The sequence below is a fragment of the Somniosus microcephalus genome, chromosome 6 (assembly GCF_052327205.1).
Source record: "Somniosus microcephalus isolate GS21.2 chromosome 6, FLI_Smic_1.0, whole genome shotgun sequence".
NCBI classification, from domain to species: Eukaryota; Metazoa; Chordata; class Chondrichthyes; order Squaliformes; family Somniosidae; genus Somniosus; species Somniosus microcephalus.
This window is the reverse complement of record NC_140992.1, coordinates 130,153,043-130,175,517: the sequence shown is the minus strand read 5'-3', so window position 1 is coordinate 130,175,517 and position 22,475 is coordinate 130,153,043. Positions and strand designations below refer to the sequence as shown.

Sequence of the window (22,475 nt, the reverse complement as noted above, 5' to 3'; positions counted from 1 at the left end):
GTGATTGGTGGATTTCACCTTCTTGTGAAATTGTAAACATGGCAGTTGAAAATAAACCTGTTGCTAAGCGATAAAGGCCTGACAGGAAAACAGGCTCATGCGCAACTTTTCCATAATTGAGCACACCTGCTGCGATTTAATGTTAAGCACCTGTAAAAGCAACCTTTGATATTCCCTCAGACAAGACTACTCTTGAGTCTCTCAGTGGTATTTCTTAGTCACCAACTAAAAGGTAGTTACTTGAATTTTAACCAGATGAAAGTAATCATACTTATGTCCAACAGTTTTCTCCCTTCTTTCACTAACACCAAGGTGTGCTCTGGCAAGACTTTCAACTCACTTAACTCCTGCTGCAATCTCCCTTCTCTTTACTTAAATTGAAGTACTTGAATGAAATTTAATGCAGAGAAATGCGAACTGATACATTTTGGTAGGAAGAACGAGGAGAGGCAATATAAACTGAAGGGTACAATCTTAAAGGGGGTGCATGAACAGAGGGACCTGGGGGTATATGTGTACAAATCGTTGAAGGTGGCAGGGCAGGTTGAGAAAGCGGTTAAAAAAGCATACGGGATCCTGGGCTTCATAAATAGAGGCATAGAGTACAAAAGCAAGGAAATTATGATGAACCTTTATAAACACTGGTTCGCCCTCAACTGGAGTATTGTGTCCAATTCTGAGCACTGCACTTTAGGAAGGATGTGAAGGCCTTAGAGAGGGTGCAGAAAAGATTTGCGAGAATGATACCAGGGATGAAGGAATTCAGTTACGTGGATAGACTAGAGAAGCTGGGGTTGTTCTCCTTAGAGCAGAGAAGGTTGAGAGGAGATTTGATGGAGGTGTTCAAAATCATGAGGGGTCTAGTTAGAGAGAAACTGTTCCCTTTGGCAGAAGGGTCGAGAACCAGAGGACACAGATTTAAGGTGATTGGCAAAAGATCCAAAGGTGACATGAGAAAGAACCTTTTTACTCAGCGAGTGGTTAGGATCTGAAATGCACTGCCTGAAAGGGTGGTGGAGGCAGACTCATTTCAAAAGGGAATTGGATAAGTACCTGAAGGAGAATTTTTTGCAGGGCTATGCGGAAAGGGCGGGGCAGTGGGACTAGCTGAAGTGCTCTTGCAGAGAGTCATCACGAGCTCGATGGGCCGAATGGCTGCCTTCTGTGCTGTAACCATTCTATGATTCTACTTCACCTCCCCCTCCCCCATCTCCACCACACAAGCTTCCTTCTCCCTGGATTTAATATTACAGACTGCACACATGACTGACATGAGAGCTCTTCTCCCAGCTAATCGTTTTAAATCTCAGCAACACGCAGTGAGTCCATCCTGTAGCGGAGGCCCTCACATTGCACACTAAGTCTCCCACTCCCTCAGTCTCATTGCCTCTCTCCTGCCCCCTGCTCTTCTCCCATCTCCACACCCATTACACCTCTTGCTCGCGGACTCCTGCTTCAATCGGCAGTTCTTTCTACTCCGCCACACTGCCTTTCTGTCAATTATGGCTGCAGAAAACGTCACAATTTTTCCCATCTTGTTTTCTAAACCAGGTCCTCATTTATTTTGATAATTCCAACTCCCAATTTAAATATGTCCAGCAGGATCAAGATTAAACAATCTCTTTTTGCCACAGATTTCTTAACATTGTATTATTCAGTATGATGCTTCAGTTGCACTTCCAGTCAGATGTGTTATGTCAGGCATGGCTCAGTGGGTAACACTCTCACCTCTGAATCACAAGGTCAAGGGTTGAAGTCCCACTCCATAGAATAGAGACCCATAATCCAGGCTGACACTCCAGTGCAGTGCTGAGGGAGTGCTGCACTGTCAGAGGTGCCGTCATTTGGATGAGACGTTAAACCGAGGCTCCGCCTGCCCTCTCAGGTGGATGTAAAAGACCCCGTGGCATTTTCGAGGCAAAGGAAGGGAGTTTTACCCGGTGTCCCAGCCAATATTTATCCCTCAACCAACATCACTCAAATAGATTATCTGGTCATTACCATATTGCTGTTTGTGGGACCTTGCTGTGTGCAAATTGGCTGCCGTGTTTCCCACATTACAACAGTGACTACGCTTTAAACAAGAACTTCATTGGCTGTAAAGCGCTTTGGGACGTCCTGAGGTCATGAAATGCGTTATATAACTGCAAGTTCTTCTTTTCCTATGTAATACTTTGTGTTATAAAACAATATTACACTCTCACACCATGCAATGTGCCACAGTGCATGTATATAATTCTGCATTACGTGTATCTTAAGAATTTTAAAATGAATTAGGTCAGTCATCTTTTTATATTACATGAGAAATAATTCCCTGTGTTTCATGAACAAGGATGGTTTGTGGTTCAAGTGTTCTGAATGGACTCACTGTAATGTTCCAGGGATATTCAGCACTCTCCGCTCCTCACTGTGCTGACTAATACCTCATTTACATTGACTCCCAATCTGAAACTGCCCAGCCAAAACAAATAGCTGAGTTTCTGTTCCCATTTTGTCATATGTTAGGTGGCATAACAGGGTGCAGCCTGAGGCAATAACTGTAACAGAGACAGGCAGACAGAATTAGCCTGTGTGGCTTCTGAAAACAAAAGGCCTGAGGAGATGCATTGTGGGTGCCAAGGCACCATGATTGTAGTGTCCGTGTGTTGATAAAGACACTGAAGACAGGAGTTGGTTCATAGGTGTTTACTAAGCAAAGCCTGGGGGGGGTTCTAACGGATATACACAATATACAGGCTTATATAGCCCGAGTGGCCATTACCGGCATTACAGCACACTTGGGGCTCTTAAAGGCACATACACTACAATTCCTCCCCTTTTAGCTAACCAGTACATCATATTTTAAGTAATTATTAATTACATGTTATAAGAAAAATAATATACACATTGCTGTAGTTAATTAATTATAAGTCAGTCTCTCAGGAGGCTTCCTGACTCGGTCCGGATAACGCCTCGGGGGTGTAGTAGTTTCTGGTGGTGTAGTAGGTTCTTTTGGCAAGGCTGATTCGGCTTGAATGCCAGTGTCGGGTTCATCGGGTTCCAGTATCACCGGATCGGAGGTAGATATGGGTATCTCTACTTCATCGTTAGACGTATAGAGTTGTGTAGGTTGTCCCTTTTCGGATGACTTTATGATTTGGTCAGCATGGCGCCTTATTATGCTTTCTCCGATGTCCACGGTATACATCAGTGGTCCTAGTCGTGTGCAGATAGTTCCAGGCTGCCATTTCTCGGTACGGTAGTCCCGGGCCAAAACTTGTTGACTATCTGGAAGGTTCTAGTTGGCCTTTCATTCATGCCTTGAAACTGCCGGTTCTCCACGTCCCTTCTGATGTTGGGCTTGACCAAATCCAGCCGGCATCTTAGGTTTCTATTGAAGAACATCATGGCGGGAGTTTGGTTGGTAACCATATGTGTTGCATTCCTGTATGCGAATAAGAAGTTATCCACCTTGTGCTGAAGTTTTATGTCTTCATTACCCATGGCCTTTATGGCCTTCTTGAAGGTCTGGACAAACCTTTCAGCCAATCCATTGGTGGCGGGATAGTATGGGGCGGACGTGTAGTGCTTAACCCCATTGTTTTTTAAGAACTTTCTGAATTCTTCGGACACAAATTGTGGTCCATTATCAGAACATATCTGTTCCGGCAGCCCATTCCTGGCAAATACGGTCCTTAATACTGTGATGGTTTTTTCCGTGGTGGTGGAGGACATCTTTATTACCTCCGGCCACTTGGAGTGTGCATCAACCGCGATTAAGAACATTGAGTCCATAAATGGACCAGCAAAGTCGATGTGCACCCTTTGCCAGGGAGATGAGGGCCACTCCCATGGATGTAGAGGGGCTTGTGGTGGAGCGTTTTGGACCTTCTCGCATCCTAGGCAGCTCTTGGTCATTTCTTCGATGTCTCCATCGATACCTGGCCACCATACAAACGCCCCAGCTAGGTTCTTCATTTTCACTCCACCCAGATGCCCCTCGTGAAGCTCCTTTAGCACTTTATCCTGGAGTTTGGGTGGAATCACCACTCTGGATCCACACATCAAGGTTCCTCGGCACACTGACAGCTGTTCTCTTCTTTGCGAGAATGCTGGCAACAGTGGTTCGCCATGTGCTGGCCATCCCTTCACTGTTAAATCGTAGACCCGTGAGAGAGTCGGGTCATTTCTCGTCTCCCTTTCAATGGCAGAATTTGTTACTGGTAGACATTCCACTATGGTAGAGTGGAACATCTCTACTGGGTCTACTGTAGGTGCCTCTTCTACCGTTGGCAACGGTAGGCGCGATAAACCGTCAGCATTCCCATGCTGTTTTGATCCTTTGTATTCTATGTTGTATTGATGTGCCCCTAGAAAAAGGGACCACCTCTGTAGCCTTTGCGCTGTCATAATGGGAACACCCTTTTTAGGGTTGAATATGGAGATGAGGAGTTGATGGTCAGTCAACAAGGTAAATTTTTGTCCGTGTAGTTAATGGTTGAATTTCTTCACTCCCCATACCAGGCTGAGTGCTTCCCTGTCGATTTGGGCATAGTTACGCTCAGCTGAGTTTAATGAGCGTGACGCAAAAGCTATCGGCCGTTCTGAGCCATCAGGGAATTTATGGGATAATACTGCTCCTATGCCGTAAGGGGATGCATCGCACGCCAGTCTGATTGGCAGTGATGGGTTGAAATGAGCCAAAACTTCTTCGGATGTGATTAAGTCTTTGCATTTATGGAAGGCACATTTACAGTCTTCGTTCCATTTCCAAATCACTCCTGTTTGTAGAAGTTCATTAAGAGGGTGTAGAAGAGTTGATAAGTTCGGTAAAAATTTATGATAGTAATTTATTAATCCCAGGAACGACCTTAATTGTGAAACATTTTCAGGTGCTGGGGCTTTTATGACCGCTTCAATTTTTTCAGGTGACTTATGCAACCCTTCCTTATTAATTATGTGGCCACAATATGATATCTGATTTTGGAAAAATTCGCACTTGGGGCGATTTGCTCGTAGGCCCTGTTCTTTCAGCCTAGTGAGCACCTGCTCCAAATTGGCAAGGTGCTTGTTGTTGTTTTCTCCTGTTACAAGGATGTCGTCTAGGTAGCATTGAGTCCCCGGAATCCCTTGCAGGACTTGCTCCATAGCTCTTTGCCAGATAGCTGGAGCTGATGCTACTCCAAAAACCAGTCGATTGTACTGGTACAGGCCTTTGTGTGTGTTTATCGTGAGATACTTTTTAGAGGCCTCCTCAACCTCCATCTGTAGATATGCCTGTGCCAAGTCAATTTTGGTGAAACGTTTCCCTCCGGATAGTGAGGCGAAAATATCTTCTATCCTCGGAAGAGGATACTGTACTGTGTGAAGGACCGGGTTTACAGTCACCTTGAAGTCTCCACAGATGCAAATTTTTCTCTGTTCTTCAGATTTATCATTATTCAATGCTTTTTTCATGACTGGAACGATGGGTGTTGCCCACTCGCTCCAATCTATTTTGGATAATACGCCTGCCTTTTCCAAATTCTCCAGCTCTGCCTCGACTGCTGGACGAATTGCGTATGGCACCGGTCTTGTTTTAAAAAATTTGGGAATTGCTGCATCTTCCACTTTTATTGAGGCGGTGATGCCTTTCAAGGTTCCTAGTTTCTCTTGAAAACTTCTTTGGCGTTGGCCAAGATGTCTTTTAATCGTTCAGGTATGATGTCATCATTGTTTATTTTCTTACTGGTCACCGTCAGTGCCTGAATGGAGTGCCAGTCTAAACGTATCTTTCTGATCCATTCACGTCCCAACAACGGTGGACCACCATCTTGTAGAATGTATAAATACAACTTTTGTATTTCTTTGCCGTTGTATACAACAGGCCCCCTTATTTTTCCTTTGGGGTATACTTTCTGCCCCGTATATGTTTTTAAGATAATGGATGTGTCTTTTAAAGGTATATGCGAAAATAGCCTCTCGTAATCCCGTCGATTTATTACGGTTAGAGCTGATCCTGTATCTAGCTCCATTTTAACAGGGGACCCTGCTATCGTGAGGGTAACCCAAATGGTTTGGTAATCATCTTTGGCAAGTACATTATGTAATTTGAGACAGCTTAGTCTCTTGTTTTCGGAGTCGCTATCGCTCTTCTGGTCTTTGGAGCTACTGTCCGTCATCATTTGTACCTTCCTGTACTTTCTTTTATTGCTTTTTTTTTTTCTGTCTGTGGATTTATTTTGTCCAGATCAGCATACCCGTGCAATGTGTCCAATCTTTCCGCATTGCCTGCATGCTTTGTCCTTGAACCAGCAGTCCTTCTGGTTATGGGTGGATCTGCCGTAGCGATAACATCTTTCGAAACCCTGTGTCATTTCATGGGTGCCGAAGTCCTGTGTCTGTTGTTGTATCTCTGCAGCTCCTCTTGCTGCTGCTTCGTATGATACAGCCATACTGAAAGCTTTGTCCAATGTTAAATCTTTTTCAGAAAGCAGCCTTTTTTGTGTTCTTTCACTTAAGAGACCGCAAACGAATTTGTCTCGAAGATAATCTGCTAGTCCTGCCCCGAATTGGCAGTACTTTGATAGCTTTCTTAATTCGGTTAGGTAATCAGCGTTACTTTCATTCTTGTGTTGATTTCTCTTGAAGAATTTGAATCGTTCCGCTATCAGCAGCGGTGTTGGGTTTAAGTGCTCCTGCAGGGTATCAACAATTTCTTTAAAATTCTTGTCCTTTGGTTTGGCTGGAGTGATTAAATTTTGTAACAGCCCGTATGCCTTTGCGCCCATTAGGTTCAGCAGTACTGAAGCTTTTTTTTCATCTTCTACTCCATTTGCAGTGCAATATACCTCTACTCTTTCCACGTATGTGGTCCAATCCTCTATTTCGCTATCAAAAGCATCAATATTGCCAGACTTAGGCATTTCAGAAAAGATATGGCGCTTCCCACGTTTTTCTTTCTTTTCAGCAGCAAAGATATGGCGCTTCCCGCGCTTTCCCGCCGCTGCTGCCGATGACAACGCTGTTTCCCGCGCTTTCCGTTCTTTGTTTTTTAAATTTTTTTATTTGTTTACAGTTGGAGACTCATTCCCGCCGGACTTTCTCTGCAGGTTTGAACGCTGACCTGCTTGCCGCGCCGGCCGTCTCCCGAGTGCTCCCTCCCAGTCCGTTATTGCTTGCCTCCGATTTCGCTGCCTGTCTCAGCTGTAGAGCCAGCCGCTGGAGCCCCAGCCTGACACCCAGGAAGGGTTAGCGCAGTACCTGCCACCAGCTTGGCCAGCTGGTGAAATCACAGCTTCTCTCACTTTCTTGAGTCTTCTGGACGCCCGAGGAATCGATGTCCTTGAGGTGCTGCCGAATTGCAGGTAAGTCCGTTTCCACTTCGTCGCCACTGTAGTGTCCGTGTGTTGATAAAGACACTGAAGACAGGAGTTGGTTCATAGGTGTTTACTAAGCAAAGTCTGGGGGGGGTTCTAACGGATATACACAATATACAGGCTTATATAGCCCGAGTGGCCATTACCGGCATTACAGCACACCTGGGGCTCTTAAAGGCACATACACTACAATGATCTCTTGAATATTGCAACAACTCTGGATCAGTGGGTCGATGGGTTAACCCTCCTCTCGACCTCCATGGGTGAAGAAAAAAACAAACTTGCATTTATATCGCAAGTTTCACGACCTCAGGATGCCTGAAAGCGTTTTACAAAGCAATTTACAACCAATGTGTAAGAAAGAAGCATTCAGTAAAGCTCAGTAGCTGGTATTTGATACAGACTATTTGGATTCAGACAGGATGTTGAGGTGCAGCTGAAGTCATTGATCTTCCTGGCATAAACGTCAAGGTCTGGCTTTTCCAGTTATGACGCTAGAATGAACTGATCACCCAGCTACATGTTGGAGTTGGTCAGTTCCATCTCATCACTGGTCTTAGCGGATTTCAGGCTATGCTAAGTCCAGCACTAAGAGATGAATTTTCTATTCAACCTAATGAAGAAGACTGCAGTATTCTATCACTGGGCAGATAAACGCTGTTAAACAATGAAGTTGTTCACCTTGACAGGGCAAGTTTTTTTGGAGAAATTCTTAGTCTTCCCAATGATATTTGCCCATTGTGTGTTGTAAATGCTTACCAACCTGAGGGGAAGGATATTTAAAACTGAAGAGAGATTGATACACTCGTGGAAGAGACATAGGAGAAAACATCATGACCAGGCTTTCTCCGAGTTGATTGACTTGGTCCTCTCCTTGCTGGAGGTATTACACGCTTTGTCAGCCCAGTGTTCAGTTTCCTTGCTGTCTACCACCAGTGGTTCAGTTGCTATTTGTCTTTCAAATGGGGAAATTAAACAATCTGTAGGTGGTAGTGTCATCAGCTTTGATCACCTCCACTAGGTGTTGAAGCAGAATGACTCTAAGTCCACTTCCCCCAGAGATTTGGTTCTGACAAAGACATCCATCATAACCCAAGTGTTGGCTTCCACAGATAAGGTCACATCGTCAATTTTGCAGCTTACCAGCTACAACACAAAAGCCCAGGTTTGTAATAAGAACAGGATGCTAAACCCTATCAGAACGTTTCAAAATGTCACAGCCACTTCTTATTCTACAATAAGCATCAAACACCTCCATTTCTGTTACAGAAGACAAAGAGTATGACCAGTTGATGAGATTGCAGTGATGCCAGATATCCAAACAAATGGCAATTGAGGGGGGTCTGCAGCTTTTCCTTTGTGATGTGCTGTGTGAACTTTGACATGACAAGCAGTCGAGGCACTGATCTGTCATTAGTCCAGGCCAACCACCTCTCGCAGATTCTGCTAAGACCTGAGATGGTTGCCATTACTGTCCCGCTATCTATCACCTCTGTCTCATTCTTATGATCGCTCTCTTGAATATTACCTCCTCTTCCCATCTCCTCCACCTTTTCAATTCCTTAGCACTGTGTCCATTTCTTCCCCTGTTTACCCAGCTCTAACCTATTCTTTTGCAGGTCTCAAAGCTGTGGAGCACCTTACTTCCCTCAGTCATCTCTTTCTCCTTATATTTGCTTTTAAATCAGAGATTTGACCCCACCTAATCACTGTTTCTTGATTTCCCTGGTTTTATTCCCACTGTTAAACCTTGGTGGTGTCTGTCACAATAGACTTTGTCCCTTTAGCGTGAGCTAAGTTAGTTTCCACTTAGAAATGGAAACCACAACATAATGCAGCACTGCCCCTAACATAATACCAGTCCCAATATTATAATGTCTCAGTTTGTATTTACTCTGCAATTTTGGTACGGTTGAGTATCTGTGTTATAAATCAAATACTTCACACCCAATCTATGGTGTGATTCTATTGTGCAGACAATCAACCATTAACCCACACAAGAGATTATTAGCAAAAAAGAAAGCGCACAGGATTGGAAACAACCTTTCAGCACGGGTTGGAAATTGGTTGGGAGGCTGGCGACAGAGAGTGAGGATAAAGGGTATATACTCTGATTGATGGGATGTGACAAGTAGTGTTCCCCAGGGATCTGTACTGGGGCTTCAGCTTTCCACCATATTTATCAATGACTTGGATGAAGGATTAGAGAGTTGTATTTCAAAGTTTGCAAATTATACTAAGTTGGCTGGCACAATAAGCCGTGCAGATGGGAGCAGGAAGTTACAAAAGGACATTGATAGATTAAGTGAGTGGGCAAAACTGTGTTAGATGGAATTCAATGTGAGAAATTATGAGAGATTTTGATATAGTGGATCCAGAGAGAATGTTTCCATTTGTGGGGAAGAGCATAACTAGAGGCCATCAATATAAGATAGTCACCAAGAAATCCAATAGGGAATTCAGAAGAAACTTCTTTACCCAAAGAGTGGTGAGAATGTGGAACTCGCTACCACAGGGAGAGGTTGAAGCGAATAGTATAGATGCATTTAAGGGGAGGCTAGACAGGCATGTGAGAGAAAAGGGAACAGAAAGTTATGCTGATAGATTTAGATGAGGAAAGACGGGAGGAGGCTTGAGTGGAGCATAAACGTCGGCATGGACTGGTTGGGCCGAATGGCCTGTTTCTGTGCCGTATATCCGATGTAATCCTATGTAAAGTGTGACGTCATTCACTTTGGATCCAAGAAAGATAGATCAGAGTATTTTCTAAATGGCGAGAAACTATGAACTGTGGAGGAGCAGAGAGATTTGGGTGTCTATGTACATAAATCATTAAAAGCTAGCGGACAGGTTCAAAAAGCAATCAGAAAGGCCAATGGAATGTTGCCTTTATCTCAAGGGGCTGCCATATAAAGGGGACGAATTTATGCTTCCGTTGTATAGAGCCTTGCTCAGACCCCATCTGGAGTACTGCGTTCAGTTTTGGGCACCGCATTCAGGAAGGATATATTGAAGGGGGTACAGCGCAGATTCACCAGCATGATACCAAGGCTAAATTATGAGGACAGGTTGCATAAACTTGGCTTATATTCCCTTGAGTATAGAAGATTGCGCAGTGATCTGATCGAAGTGCTTAAAATGCTAAAAGGATTCGATAGGGTAGATGCAGAGATACTATTTCCTCTGGTATCCAGGGGAATCCAGAACAAGGGGGCATTAACTTAAAACTAGAGCCAAGCCATTCAGGAGTGAAATCAGGAAGCACTTATTCACACAGAGGGTAATAGAAATCTGGAACTCTCGCCCTCAAAAGGTTGTAGATGCTGGGGTCAATTTGAATTCTCAAGACTGAGCGCGATAAATTTTTGTTAGGTAAGCTTATCAAGGGATATGGTGCAAAGGCGGATAAATGGGGTTGAGGTACAGATCAGCCATAATCTAATTGAATGGTGGCACAAGCTCAAGGGCCTGAATGGCCTCCTCCTTTTCCTATGTTCCTAACCCCTACTTCACCCGGGAGAGCTATCTCATGGGCATAGAGTTTAGATGACATCAACGACGAGATAAACTATCCTGCAGTCACAGAGTCGCCACTATAACATTGAGTCAAAGATTGACCTGGGTATGTCTATCATGTACAATACTAGTCGTCCAAATTCTAGATCTTGATTGGTCACCTAAACAGCATTTGAAGCCAGTTTTCAGTCAGTCACATGCCAGTTTTCTTGATGCGGTTTCAGAGTCCATCTAACACCATGAAGCTGAGGCCCCATCAGTCTATCCAATGGTGCAGGTGGATGTTATCTATCCCTTGACACTTTTCAAAGAACAGGGAGTTTCCCTGTGCCCTGGCCAATGTCATTCCCTTGGCTAACTCCACCAGAAACAGATCTGCTGGTGTGCCTGCTGCACTATGAATTTATTAATTCACTGCTGCCTGCTTCTCCATTAATTAATTGATTTGTTGTTAAGCCTACTGCTCCAGTAATTGTTGAATTTACTGGTATCCATTACTACATTGATTTGTTCACTTGTTGCTCTGCTCATTGCTCTATCAGTTTATTGATTTGTTGCTGTGACTGTTGCTCTATGAATCTATTGATTCACTCGTGCCTACTTAGATGTGCAGCATTGTTTGTCAGTGAGCCACGGAGCGCGTGGTTTGTGTTGGATTCGGTGTATTCCGTTTGCCTGTTGTGATTGCATGGTATCAATAAAACACCATTGTGCTCTAACTTAAGTTCTCAGTTTATTCCATTATTTTGAATCCTCATATTATTCTGCAAGCAGCTTCTGTTGACCACTGTTTTAGAATGTATTGTCATCACATTGTTTGAAAACCCCAAGATAAAACTTTACAACGCTGTTCAGGACATGACTCTCTCTATAGTGTCACAGGAAATTGACTAGTATTTAAAAAAAGAATTCGGAAAGATATCTGTCTCACTTATGTCACACTTTGTTACACATGCATATTTCCTGTGTCACAGTTTAAAAAGTGTAAAGGGGAGAGAAAGCAATTAGCCTCTAATTTCCCTTAGACAGTCTATACTTGACCTTATGATGTGCCTATTTGTGGTAACTGTACTGTAGATGGTGAGGTTACTTTAAAATGCAGCTCACTCTTAGGAGCAGAGATATAGATTGTGCATTTCATGGTGCCGAGCCCCTGGCTTTATAAGATTCTCTGACCGCCCACTTATATTGTAAATGTCATGGGGGATCTGCTGATGTACATAATTACAACTATACTAAACAATATAACCAAAAAACTCTTAGAACTGACTTTAGGCAATAATAGAACACAAATATTTAACGTGTGTGCGTGTGATGTTCCTTTGCCCGCTGTTTTAATGGCGTCATTAACCTATTTAAAATAAAGACGGTAACACCTCTGTTAAAATAGCCAACAGCGGAATACCATGTGCCCATGTTGATCGTCTGTACAGCCAGTAGTCATTTCCGATCTGGTATCTGTAGGATCAATCAATCCTAAATAAAGAAACCTGTTGTGTATGTAACCTGTTCCACCTTAAGAGAGCTTAAGCCTGTTCCGCCTTAAGAGATGTACTACTTTCTCAGGCTGCTGTAGACGTAATACCGGGGGTGAACACACCGGTATATAAGCACTGTGCAGTAATCTTGTATTCAGTGTAGTCCCTACCTCCAACCAGTAAAGACCTGTTTTATTGTTACTGATTAAGTCTGAGTATTAATTACTTGAACAACTCACAGACTTAACACTGGCGACGAGTCAGGTTCTTACCCTGCGGCAGTTATTCCACGGCGGCTTCGTCCACAGACAGGACGTTGAAGAGAGGTTTCAAATCTCACCACCCCACTGGAAGCGACAGGCATTAGGACCCTGAAGCCTCCATCAGTGACTGAAAACTGGAGGACAGAAGACATCCTGCAGCTTCTTTTTCAACCTCGGTGGTGGGTAAGCCAAGCAGCGTTGGCTGCAAAGACAGGGCTGGGGGAAGTCAGAGGTATAAGGGCCATCGATCGAAATCCCTGATAAGGGCCGCACTCGGGCTGAAAGGCGCAGCGTCGGCAGACACTGAAGGCGCGAGAGCCGCGGTGAAAAGCGCGGGCCATCGATCGCGGCGGAGATAAGGGCCGCACTCGGGGCTGAAGGGAGATGGCGTCGGGGGACGGGTGAAGACCGCCAAGCGCGGGAAAACCGCCATTTTGTGGGCGGAGGACGACGGCAAGAGCGGGAAGCCGCCATCTTGGATAGCAGTAAAAAATAAAAAAAAAATCTGAGAAATTGCAAATCTGATAAGTACTACAATGCCTAAACACGGGAATATTAGCAACTTTGATAGTGACATCGAAGATTGGGCCATATATGTTGAACGAGTTAAAAATTATTGTAAGGCCAATAAAATTCGTGAGGCTGATAAAGCACTAACATTATTAAATTTAATGGGTGCGAAGACATACGGGCAATTGAAACACCTGTTATCACCAGATGAACCGGCGGATAAGACGTTCGATGAGATTGTTACTGTCCTGAAAGATCATCTAAACCCCACGCCGCTGATGCTAGCGGAACGATTTAAATTTTATGACAGAAGGCAGCTACAGCATGAAAGCAATGCTGAATATTTGCTGGAATTGCGTAAATTAGCGAAATATTGCCAGTTTGGAACGGGACTGACAGATGCACTACGAGACAAATTTGTGTGTGGTTTATTTAAACAGGATACACAAAAGCGACTGCTCGAGGAGAATGAGCTGACGCTTGAGAAGGCGGTCACTATGGCAGCAGCACACGAAGCCGCAGCGAGAGGCACGGCAGTAATGCAGCTACGGTCACCGGAGCTCAGTGCACACAAATTGGGTGTGAGTTCTGGCAAATGTTATCGTTGTGGAAAGACAACGCATGATCAGAACCAGTGTTGGTTTGAAAACCAAGAATGTAGAACTTGTGGTAGGCTTGGACATATAGCTAGAGTATGCAGGTCAGGGAAGAAGACCAGCAACAAGAAGTCACCGCAAGGAAAATACGCAAAAGTACACAAGGTGGCCGAACAGGAGTCCGATTCAGACGCTAGCAGTAATGAACTGGCTGGCTTAAGCAGTATTGAACTGGCTAGCTTAAGGGTACTCAACGTTGGTAAGGGTGCAGACCTCCAGACAATTTGGGTTACTCTTCAGATAGAAGGAGTCCAAGTAAAAATGGAATTGGACACTGGATCGGCATTGTCGGTCATGAATAAGAAAGATTACAGAAGGTTATTCCAACATATTCCCCTACAGGATACGGAGATTATATTGACAACCTACACGGGGCAGAGAGCGTACCCCATCGGGACAATAAAGGTTGCAGTGGCCAACAAGGGCGAAGGAAGTCAAATAATGGACTTATATGTGCTACCGGAGGGAGGTCCACCACTACTAGGCCGGGAGTGGTTTAGAAACATAAATATGGACTGGCATTCGCTAAAAGCCATAAAGAGTGAGAACTCGGTGCAGATAATCAGCCCAGACTCTAGAACTGATGATGGTAAGACCAACCCATGTGCAAAAGACAAAGTTTCAGCACAGAATTCCACTGAGCAACAACAACATAGTTTAACAGAGAATTCTGAGTCTGTCAAGTCTACTGATATGCACATTCTTGAGGGACACTGGGCTCGAACTCAACTCCATTTCAAACTACAACAGCAATTAGAACAAATGATTCGCCGTTTTGAGCAAGAGATGAATGAAATAAAAAAGTTCTTTGTTACAGAGTGGGAGAATCTGGAAAGGCAACAGAAGCAACTGATGGAGAAAATGGAGCAGGAGCACACCAACCATCTGCGCGAGGAGGCCGAACGAATCAAAGCTGATTCAGGTTCTGAAGGTGCGTGCCATAATCTGGTGTCAGAAGAGTTAACGGTCAGCCAACTCCTTCATATGCTGAGGGACAAGACTCTGAAATGGGAAAAACTTGAACACGAGCTGCGATCTTCAAAGGAAAAGGGTTCGGAGCTCTCAAAAGTCATTGAGATGGCTGATGTGACGACACAGACTGAAACGACTGCAACAGAGCACCCATTGGATGCCAAAAGTACGATGACTCATGTCAATGTAGAACAACAGACCGCTGAAACAGCTGCTCCGGTAGAGGGATTGCATAGTCCGATCAATCAATCTCCAAAGGAAGTTGAAGTATTAAAATCACAAATGAGGTCACTAGTAAACGACTTGCTGAAAGCCCAGAAAAAGCTGGATGCAGAGGTACACATGAAGAAGTCTCTTCAGGAAAGATGTCTGGATTTGGAACAAGAGCTGGCTAACGTCCAGCTGGGTATGGAGGAAATAGACGACCCTCTCGCTGACCTGTCGGACGACTCCGAATATTACTATGTCCTGTCCTGCCCAACTTGTAACTTTGACTCCCACCATACAGAAATCATGGAGGAGCACCGAAAGTCTACGGAACATCGGGAGAAGGTGGCTCTACTACAAAAAAAGGAGGAAGAGAAGGAGGAACTGCGCATGCAGGTGGCAGCTGACAATGGAGCCCAGAGAGTCTCCAAGAAGCAGAAAAGGAAAAGTAAAAACAGAAGATGACCCATCTGAACCATTATCACCTCTACCAGATCACACACGTGGTCCCTCCGAACGGAGCCAAATCAGTTCGGAAGTTCAAGCTGTTAAATCCATGAAAGGACTATTGAATGAGTAACGTGAACCGACTACACCACAGAGATTGAATCTGTGAACTGTTTTCCGCAGAGACTGAATCTGTGATATGTTACGTTAAACATGAAGTTATATATGTATATATGTTATTACGTTATGTTAAATGGGGGGGGATGACTATAAAGCTAAGAAGGGAGGAGTGTTGTGTATGTAACCTGTTCCACCTTAAGAGAGCTTAAGCCTGTTCCACCGTAAGAGATGTACTACTTTCTCAGGCTGCTGTAGACGTAATACCGGGGGTGAACACACCGGTATATAAGCACTGTGCAGTAATCTTGTATTCAGTGTAGTCCCTACCTCCAACCAGTAAAGACCTGTTTTATTGTTACTGATTAAGTCTGAGTATTAATTACTTGAACAACTCACAGACTTAACAAAACCCATCTCTCATCTTGCAGACAGCTGAAATTATCACGAGAGAGATTGTTTCCATATGTGTCCTTGACCCTTTTTGGAGGAATGGGATTATGCTAGCCATCTCCTTTGTTACTTGCATGCAGTCTAGTTCTTCCTTACTAGTCTTGATGCTTGACTTAAAAGACTTTGCCACCTATTTCTGTGTAAAGGCAGCGCAGGTATGAATCAGCTATCACCAGGATGTCAGCTTGCTGTCTGCATGGTTCTACGACCACCTCTGGTCAGATATGATGGCCAGGGGAGTGGCACACCCTTCTTATCGTTGTGGTGTGTCATACCATAAAGAGCAAGTCTCTCCCTGCACAAAATTTGAATTCATAAAGTTTGACACCAGTTTAAAAGCTTTCATTGTCAGCCATGGCTCAGTGCGTAGCACTCTTGCCTCTGAGTCAGAAGGTTGTGGGTTCAAGTCCCACTCCAGAGACTTGAGCACAAAATCTAGGCTGACACTCCAGTGCAGTACTGAGGGAGTGCTGCACTGTCGGAGATGCCTTTTTTTTGGATGAGTCGTTAAACCGAGGCCCCATCTGCCCTCTCAGGTAGATCTAAAAGATCCCGTGACACTATTCAAAGAAGAGCAGGGGAGTTCTTCCGGTGGCTTGGCCAACATTTATCCCTGAACCAACATCACTAAAAAAAGATTATCTATTCATTATCTCATTGTTGTTTGTGGAAGCTTGCTGTGCACAAAATTAGCTGCTGCATTTCCTATATTACAACAGTGACTGCTCTTCATAAGTTCTTCATTGGCTGTAAAGCGCTTTGAGACGTCCTGAGGTCGTGAAAGGCTCTGCAAGTTCTTTCTTATTATCATTGGGCAGATGGAGAAAGCTGGAACCATAGGCTCAATCGTGCCTGCAGATCACTTGACATTCTAGATAGAGCTACGCTGAGTCAATAATTAACTAAAGCACGGAGAGGGATACAAGATCAGCCGTTCAGTATGATGTCTTTCATTCAGGCAAGGTCAGGGCAGCATAAGCGAAATGCTGAGCTCCAAGTGTCTCGTTCTCTCAACTTAAGAGCAGAATCCGGGGGGGGGGGGGGGTGCGGGGGGGCGGGTGGAAATTGGCCTAAGTTGAAAGAACGAATGTTGAGGCCTGTACTAGCAGGAGCCAGAGTGAAACTCTGACAGCATATTTGTCTTCCCTATCTCAAAAATCAAGCTGTGAGAATGAAATGTTGCCATGAGGAATTAATCTGATTCCCGTGTCTGCCCAGTACAAATAATGAGCAAATAATGAGCAGAAATGTTTATTTTGTTCCACCTTCAGAAGAGTGAAAAGAAACTTCAGGCCTGGCTCCAGGTGACTGCCTCAGATCTTGTAACCCCTGGACCATTACACATTTACCATCTGATCAACAGGTTTAATGTATTCAGTACTGGTTTATATTCCTAACCACACATACATGTGTAAACACTGGCCATCCTGTACACTAAGCAGCGTTCTAATTAAACATGGTGGTCCCGATTTTGAGATCCTCTACCCGGCAGGACAGGGTCTGTAGTGTCCCTAAAATCACAGCGATACACTTACCGCCCCGTGTCCGCTCGCTGGTATTATGTTTGGGACCCTTTCCACCGTGGCCCTGTTTCAGACAGGAGCCTACTTATAATGTCTCAGTCGGGGTCCTATGACGTACATAGGACACTGATGCACTCTTTAGGTACCAATGGGCAGCCTGTGCTCACTGCAGGCTCCACCCATTGGCAACAGGCGAATTTTGTGGGGGCAGCCCAACTGCACCCCCCTCCCCACCCCATGATTGCCTCCACCACCTTGCAGATAAAGCCTCTGGCTTGGCTCTTCGTCAGAGCTGCTGGAATTCCAGCCCCACCCCACCCCAGCCAGCAAGTTGCCAGTGAACGCTGGTTCTGCACTCGCTGCGAGGACGCAAATGAGGCCCAGCCCTCAAAACAGCTTGGGCCTTGGCAGTAAGGACCCCAAGTGGATAGCCCGAGTGCCCCTCCCACCGCCTGCCTGAACTCCCCACCCCCCCACCCCACCAACTCAGAATCGGCCCCCGGTGACTTCAGGAGAAAAGGCTCTCTTATTTAAACATTGTCACTCTTTTCGAGGAAGTATGAAAGCATGAGCTGTTAGAGAACTTGAACCAGCGCTGGTTGTAAATGCTCAGCATCATTGCTTTAAGTCTCAGTCGCTGCAGGCTGCTCTTTAAAGAGAGCGTGAGGTTTTATATTTTGGGTGGGGAGGAGGCCTATCTGTACAGTCTGCTGCACTCAGACTCCCACCTTGAGCCTAGTCAAAATCTGGACTGGAGGTGTAAGGGAGGCAAAGATTTTTTCTCAGAAAGTTATGTACACAAAAATGTTTGCTCAGGCAATGTGCGCACAGCAATTTAAAAAAAAATGCAGAATTAAAAAAAAAACTTCTACTGACCAGTTTTCATTCCTCAGACAATCTGGGCTAAAAATTGAGTAGCGCCCTGGAAAAATTAGCGCCCCCGTGACGGAAATTGAGTGGTAACGCCCCAAGAGGGAAGCGGGGCGCTACTGGAAACGCCCTGCCTCTTGGGCCACTGCGAGGGAATATCGGTGCTGCGGCACATCGCACCGCAGTAGTGCAGACCTTCCTCCCCTTCTTAAAGGGGAGGGGCCTTGCACAGCGCGACCCGGGGCCCAACTGGGCCCCCGGGGATCAGGAGTGGCGGCAAAAGAGCCCGGCACTCAAGAGAAGTGCCGGGCTCAGAGCACAGCCGGCACTCTGCGGGGTCGGGTAAGGAGGCCGGGGACGGGAGCGGAGGCAGGTGCTGGTAGGCGGCCAGCAACAAAAATGGCCGTCCCACACCTCACCTTTAAATAGCGCCTCCCTGGCCGCAGGTAGGCCCCCCTGACCCCGTCAGACATAGCGTCCGGCGGTAAGTCAGGGGACGCTCCCGAAGATCGCGGCCAGGGCGCGGCGCATGGTGATGACGTAATCGCCGGCAGCACAGGGCGCTACCAGTTACCACCGCTGCTAACCTCCCATTGAATTTAGTGGGAGGCGTTGGCGGCACCGCACCCGGGCGCTAGTTGCTTTGCACCTCATTAGCACCCTCTTAGAGCGCTAACGGGAGGCGCAAAGCAACCAAATTTTCCCCCCTCTGACTGTCCGTTTCTCAATCAGAACATGTTATGCTACTTTGATAGTTTAAATCTTAACCAGTTTAACCGATGCATGTTCAACAAAGAATAAGGTGTTAAACCATTTGCTTTGTCTTGGTTCCCAGAAGCTGAGAGTTAAATGAAATGTATTGCAACTCCAAAAAGAAAGTTTCGGACCAATGCAACAAAAGAAGGGGCCAGGAGATTGTGATTCAGGAGGCTGCAGATCCACATGAAATTACAGAAGTTTGGTGGACAGAAATGTACTTTTGTCTGTGTTGAATTTTTAACGATTATTTTGCATTGCTAGAATGTAAGTGGCCATGAACAGTATTTCTCAACAAATTAAAAACCATCAGCTCAGACCAGGAAGGTTAGCCAGTCAAGCTTCACAGGGTGTGCGATCTTACAGCTAGCACTATGGGATAGCTGAGGTGTTAACTATTTAATTGATCAGAGCCATTACGTTCAATCATAAACATCTTTCCAATTGCCAAAGATTGGCTATCCATTCAATAGTGGCAAATGGCTGTTGGTCTCATCAAATTCTGAGAGATGATGTTCCCTACTGACTTTTGTTTTATTATAACTTCACAGGGGTTTGGATCATATTTCTGTGGGTCAGTGATGATCCCAAACCAGTCCTGCATAGATGAAAGATTAAGGCCCAGCCTGGGGCAGTGGGTTTGATTGACAGCTGGGATCTCCAATGGCAGGTTTACAATGGGCCTCAGGTGGACCTTGAATGTGACAGAATGGATCACAAAGACTGATCTCTAAAGGTCTGCTGGAACAGTTCAGGAGATCGAGTAAGATATGGGACTGCTGGTTGTGTGGTGACTGTAGAAGAAACGGTTCATTTCCTACACCTACTCACAGTGAATGTGAGGTGGACAGAGGGGCTACGAGACATGGTGTTCCTTTACTTTAGCGTGACCACATCTGGCACACAGTAGCCCGTAAGCGAAGGAAGGGATTGATCATCATCTGTGTGAGCAGGAAGGAAAGTTGAACCAGTTTCCCTCTTGTTTCAGGGCTGAAGGAGGCCGGCACCGGGACTTCACTGAAAAGCAGCAGTTTTGCCACAGTAACGGACATCAGTGATTCCGAGTTCAATTTCCCATGAGCACCGGCGGGTCTTGCTTTGGTCAAGAGAGCTGTTCCAGTTCAGCCTCGCTGCTGCAGGATTTCCTCATCAGACCCAGTAGTGGGGGAATGATGGTGTGGGTTTTGTGGGCAGCTGTGTGGAGATGCTTCATTCTGACCCTGACTATTGACTCGAATTGCCCATTTGTTAAGGTTGCCAACTCTGGTTGAAGCTAACCCCAGAGGGTTCAGCACATGACCTCCCATCTCCAACTGCCCCTCCCCTACACTCCTGCCATTGGTCACCGGAGACATTCCTCCTCACAGGCCACTGCCTTCCACCACCAATTGGAAAGCGAATGGACGCCATTACTCAATCGGATGATTCTTGTCAAACAGCCCAGCTTTTTACCCATCCTCAATATTTATATAACTGATAAACATAAGTACATAAGAAATAGGAGCAGGAGTAGGCCATACGGCCCCTCGAGCCTGCTCCGCCATTCAATAAGATCATGGCTGATCTTCGACCTCAACTCCACTTTCCTGCCTGATCCTCATATCCCTTGATTCCCCTAGAGTCCAAAAATCTATCTATCTCAGCCTTGAAAATACTCAATGATTCAGTTCCACAGCCCTCTGGGGCAGGTAATTCCAAAGATTCACAACCCTCTGAGTGAAGAAATTCCTCCTCATCTCAGTCTAAAATGGCCGACCCCTTATCCTGAGACTGTGACCCCTAGTTCTAGACACTCCAGCCAGGGGAAACAATCTCTCAGCATCTACCTTGTCAATCCTCATCAGAATCTTATATGTTTCAATGACATCACCTCTCAGTCTTCTAATCTCCAGAGTGTATAGGCCCAATCTACTCAATCTCTCCTCATAGGACAACCCTCTCATCGCAGGAATCAATCTAGTGAACCTTCATTGCACCGCCTCCAAGGCAAGTAAATCCTTCCTCAAGGAGACCAAAACGGTGCACAGTACTCCAGGTGTGGCCTCACCTAATAAACAAACGTGTTGAAAGAAAATGGTTAAAAAAAAACACTTTTTTAAAAACCCATTGATGTTTCTCTCGGGTTGCTCGCAGCAGTGTCCTGGAGTTTAATCTATAATTCCTGGGCACGCCCTGTCCTGTATCTCTAAAGATAAGGATGGTTCTGTCTGTCCAATAGCCGCATGTAAACCTGTGTGATGGACCCCCACCTCACAGGCCAGTGTAGAGACCGTGCTCAGTTGTTGTAAAACACTCGGTCCCTGAATTTCTACGGGATTCTCCCGATCCCCTACAAAACTTCGGCAGGATCCCCGGAGAGATGCCATCAATGGCAGTTTGGATTGCCTCTCCAGGGGTGGCACTGATCTCTTGCCGGAGAATCCGTGCTGGAATTCCAGGCGCTAGATTCTCGGAGTTTTTAGGAACATGAAAGAGCCCCAAAAAATCCGTTCCTTTTGATAGATCTCAACTCCATACACCTGACTTCTCCTCATATCCCCACAGTTCCTTCTCTCTCTCCAGAAATGCATCAGATTGTTTCTTGAATGGGCACTCTCTCCTTCAACACCTTCCCCGGTAACTCCCACAACTCTCTTATTCTATGTGTGTTAATAAAAAGTTCCTCCTGACTTCCCTTCTTACTCCTAATCTCCTAATTTCCAACTTGTGGCCCTTGGGGATTTTAAACCTTTACGCTAGTGAGCAGATTGCCTGCTTCAATAGTCGTCATGTGACCTGGAATTGATGCCGGTGATGCTTTTTGACAAACACAGCGTTGTATATTGCATAAACCCTGCGTGTCCTGACTTGTGCTGGCTTCAGGAACATAAGAACACAAGTCGGCCATTCAGCCCCTCGGGCCGAGCTGCACCATTCAAGCAGGCCCTGGCTGATATATTGCACTGTCTGCCAGAGTTGCAGTTAACAGTCACTAAAGTGCCATTGAACGTTGTCCTGCTAGTAAAGCACTCTTTCTTCCCCTTCCCCCATTCATTTACTTCAGACGAGGGTAGTGTCATTCCCAGACTGCTTGTGTCCATTGGCTAGAAGGCCAGAGGAGATCCTCCATTAAGATTCTGTTTTTTCTCCTGATGGGGGGAGGGGGGGAGGGGGGGGGGGTGGGGGGTGTTAGGAAGAAGAATGAAACCTCCAATCCCACCTCCACCCGCTCCCACGCTCCTGCCGTTGATCACCTGACATGCCCATCCTCGCAGCGCACCGCCTTCCCCGCCAATTGGAAAGCACACAGACTCTCCGCTACCCAATTGGATGGTTCCTGACTATCAGTCTAACAGCCGCATTTCCCCATCTCCGATATTGCGATAACTAA

The 22,475-nt window shown here is 45.5% G+C and overlaps 1 protein-coding gene across 1 annotated transcript in view; it reads left to right on the top strand.

The window, feature by feature from the left end:
* dzip1l (DAZ interacting zinc finger protein 1-like) overlaps window positions 1–22,246 on the top strand; it is a 413,098-nt gene extending 390,852 nt beyond the window's left edge. Inside the window, exon 17 of the mRNA XM_085990774.1 lies at window positions 20,094–22,246. Within this exon, the coding sequence (XP_085846900.1) occupies window positions 20,094–20,185 (92 nt within the window). The 3' untranslated portion in view covers window positions 20,186–22,246. The remainder of the gene's footprint in view (window positions 1–20,093) is intronic.
* The last annotated feature ends 229 nt before the right edge of the window (window positions 22,247–22,475 follow it).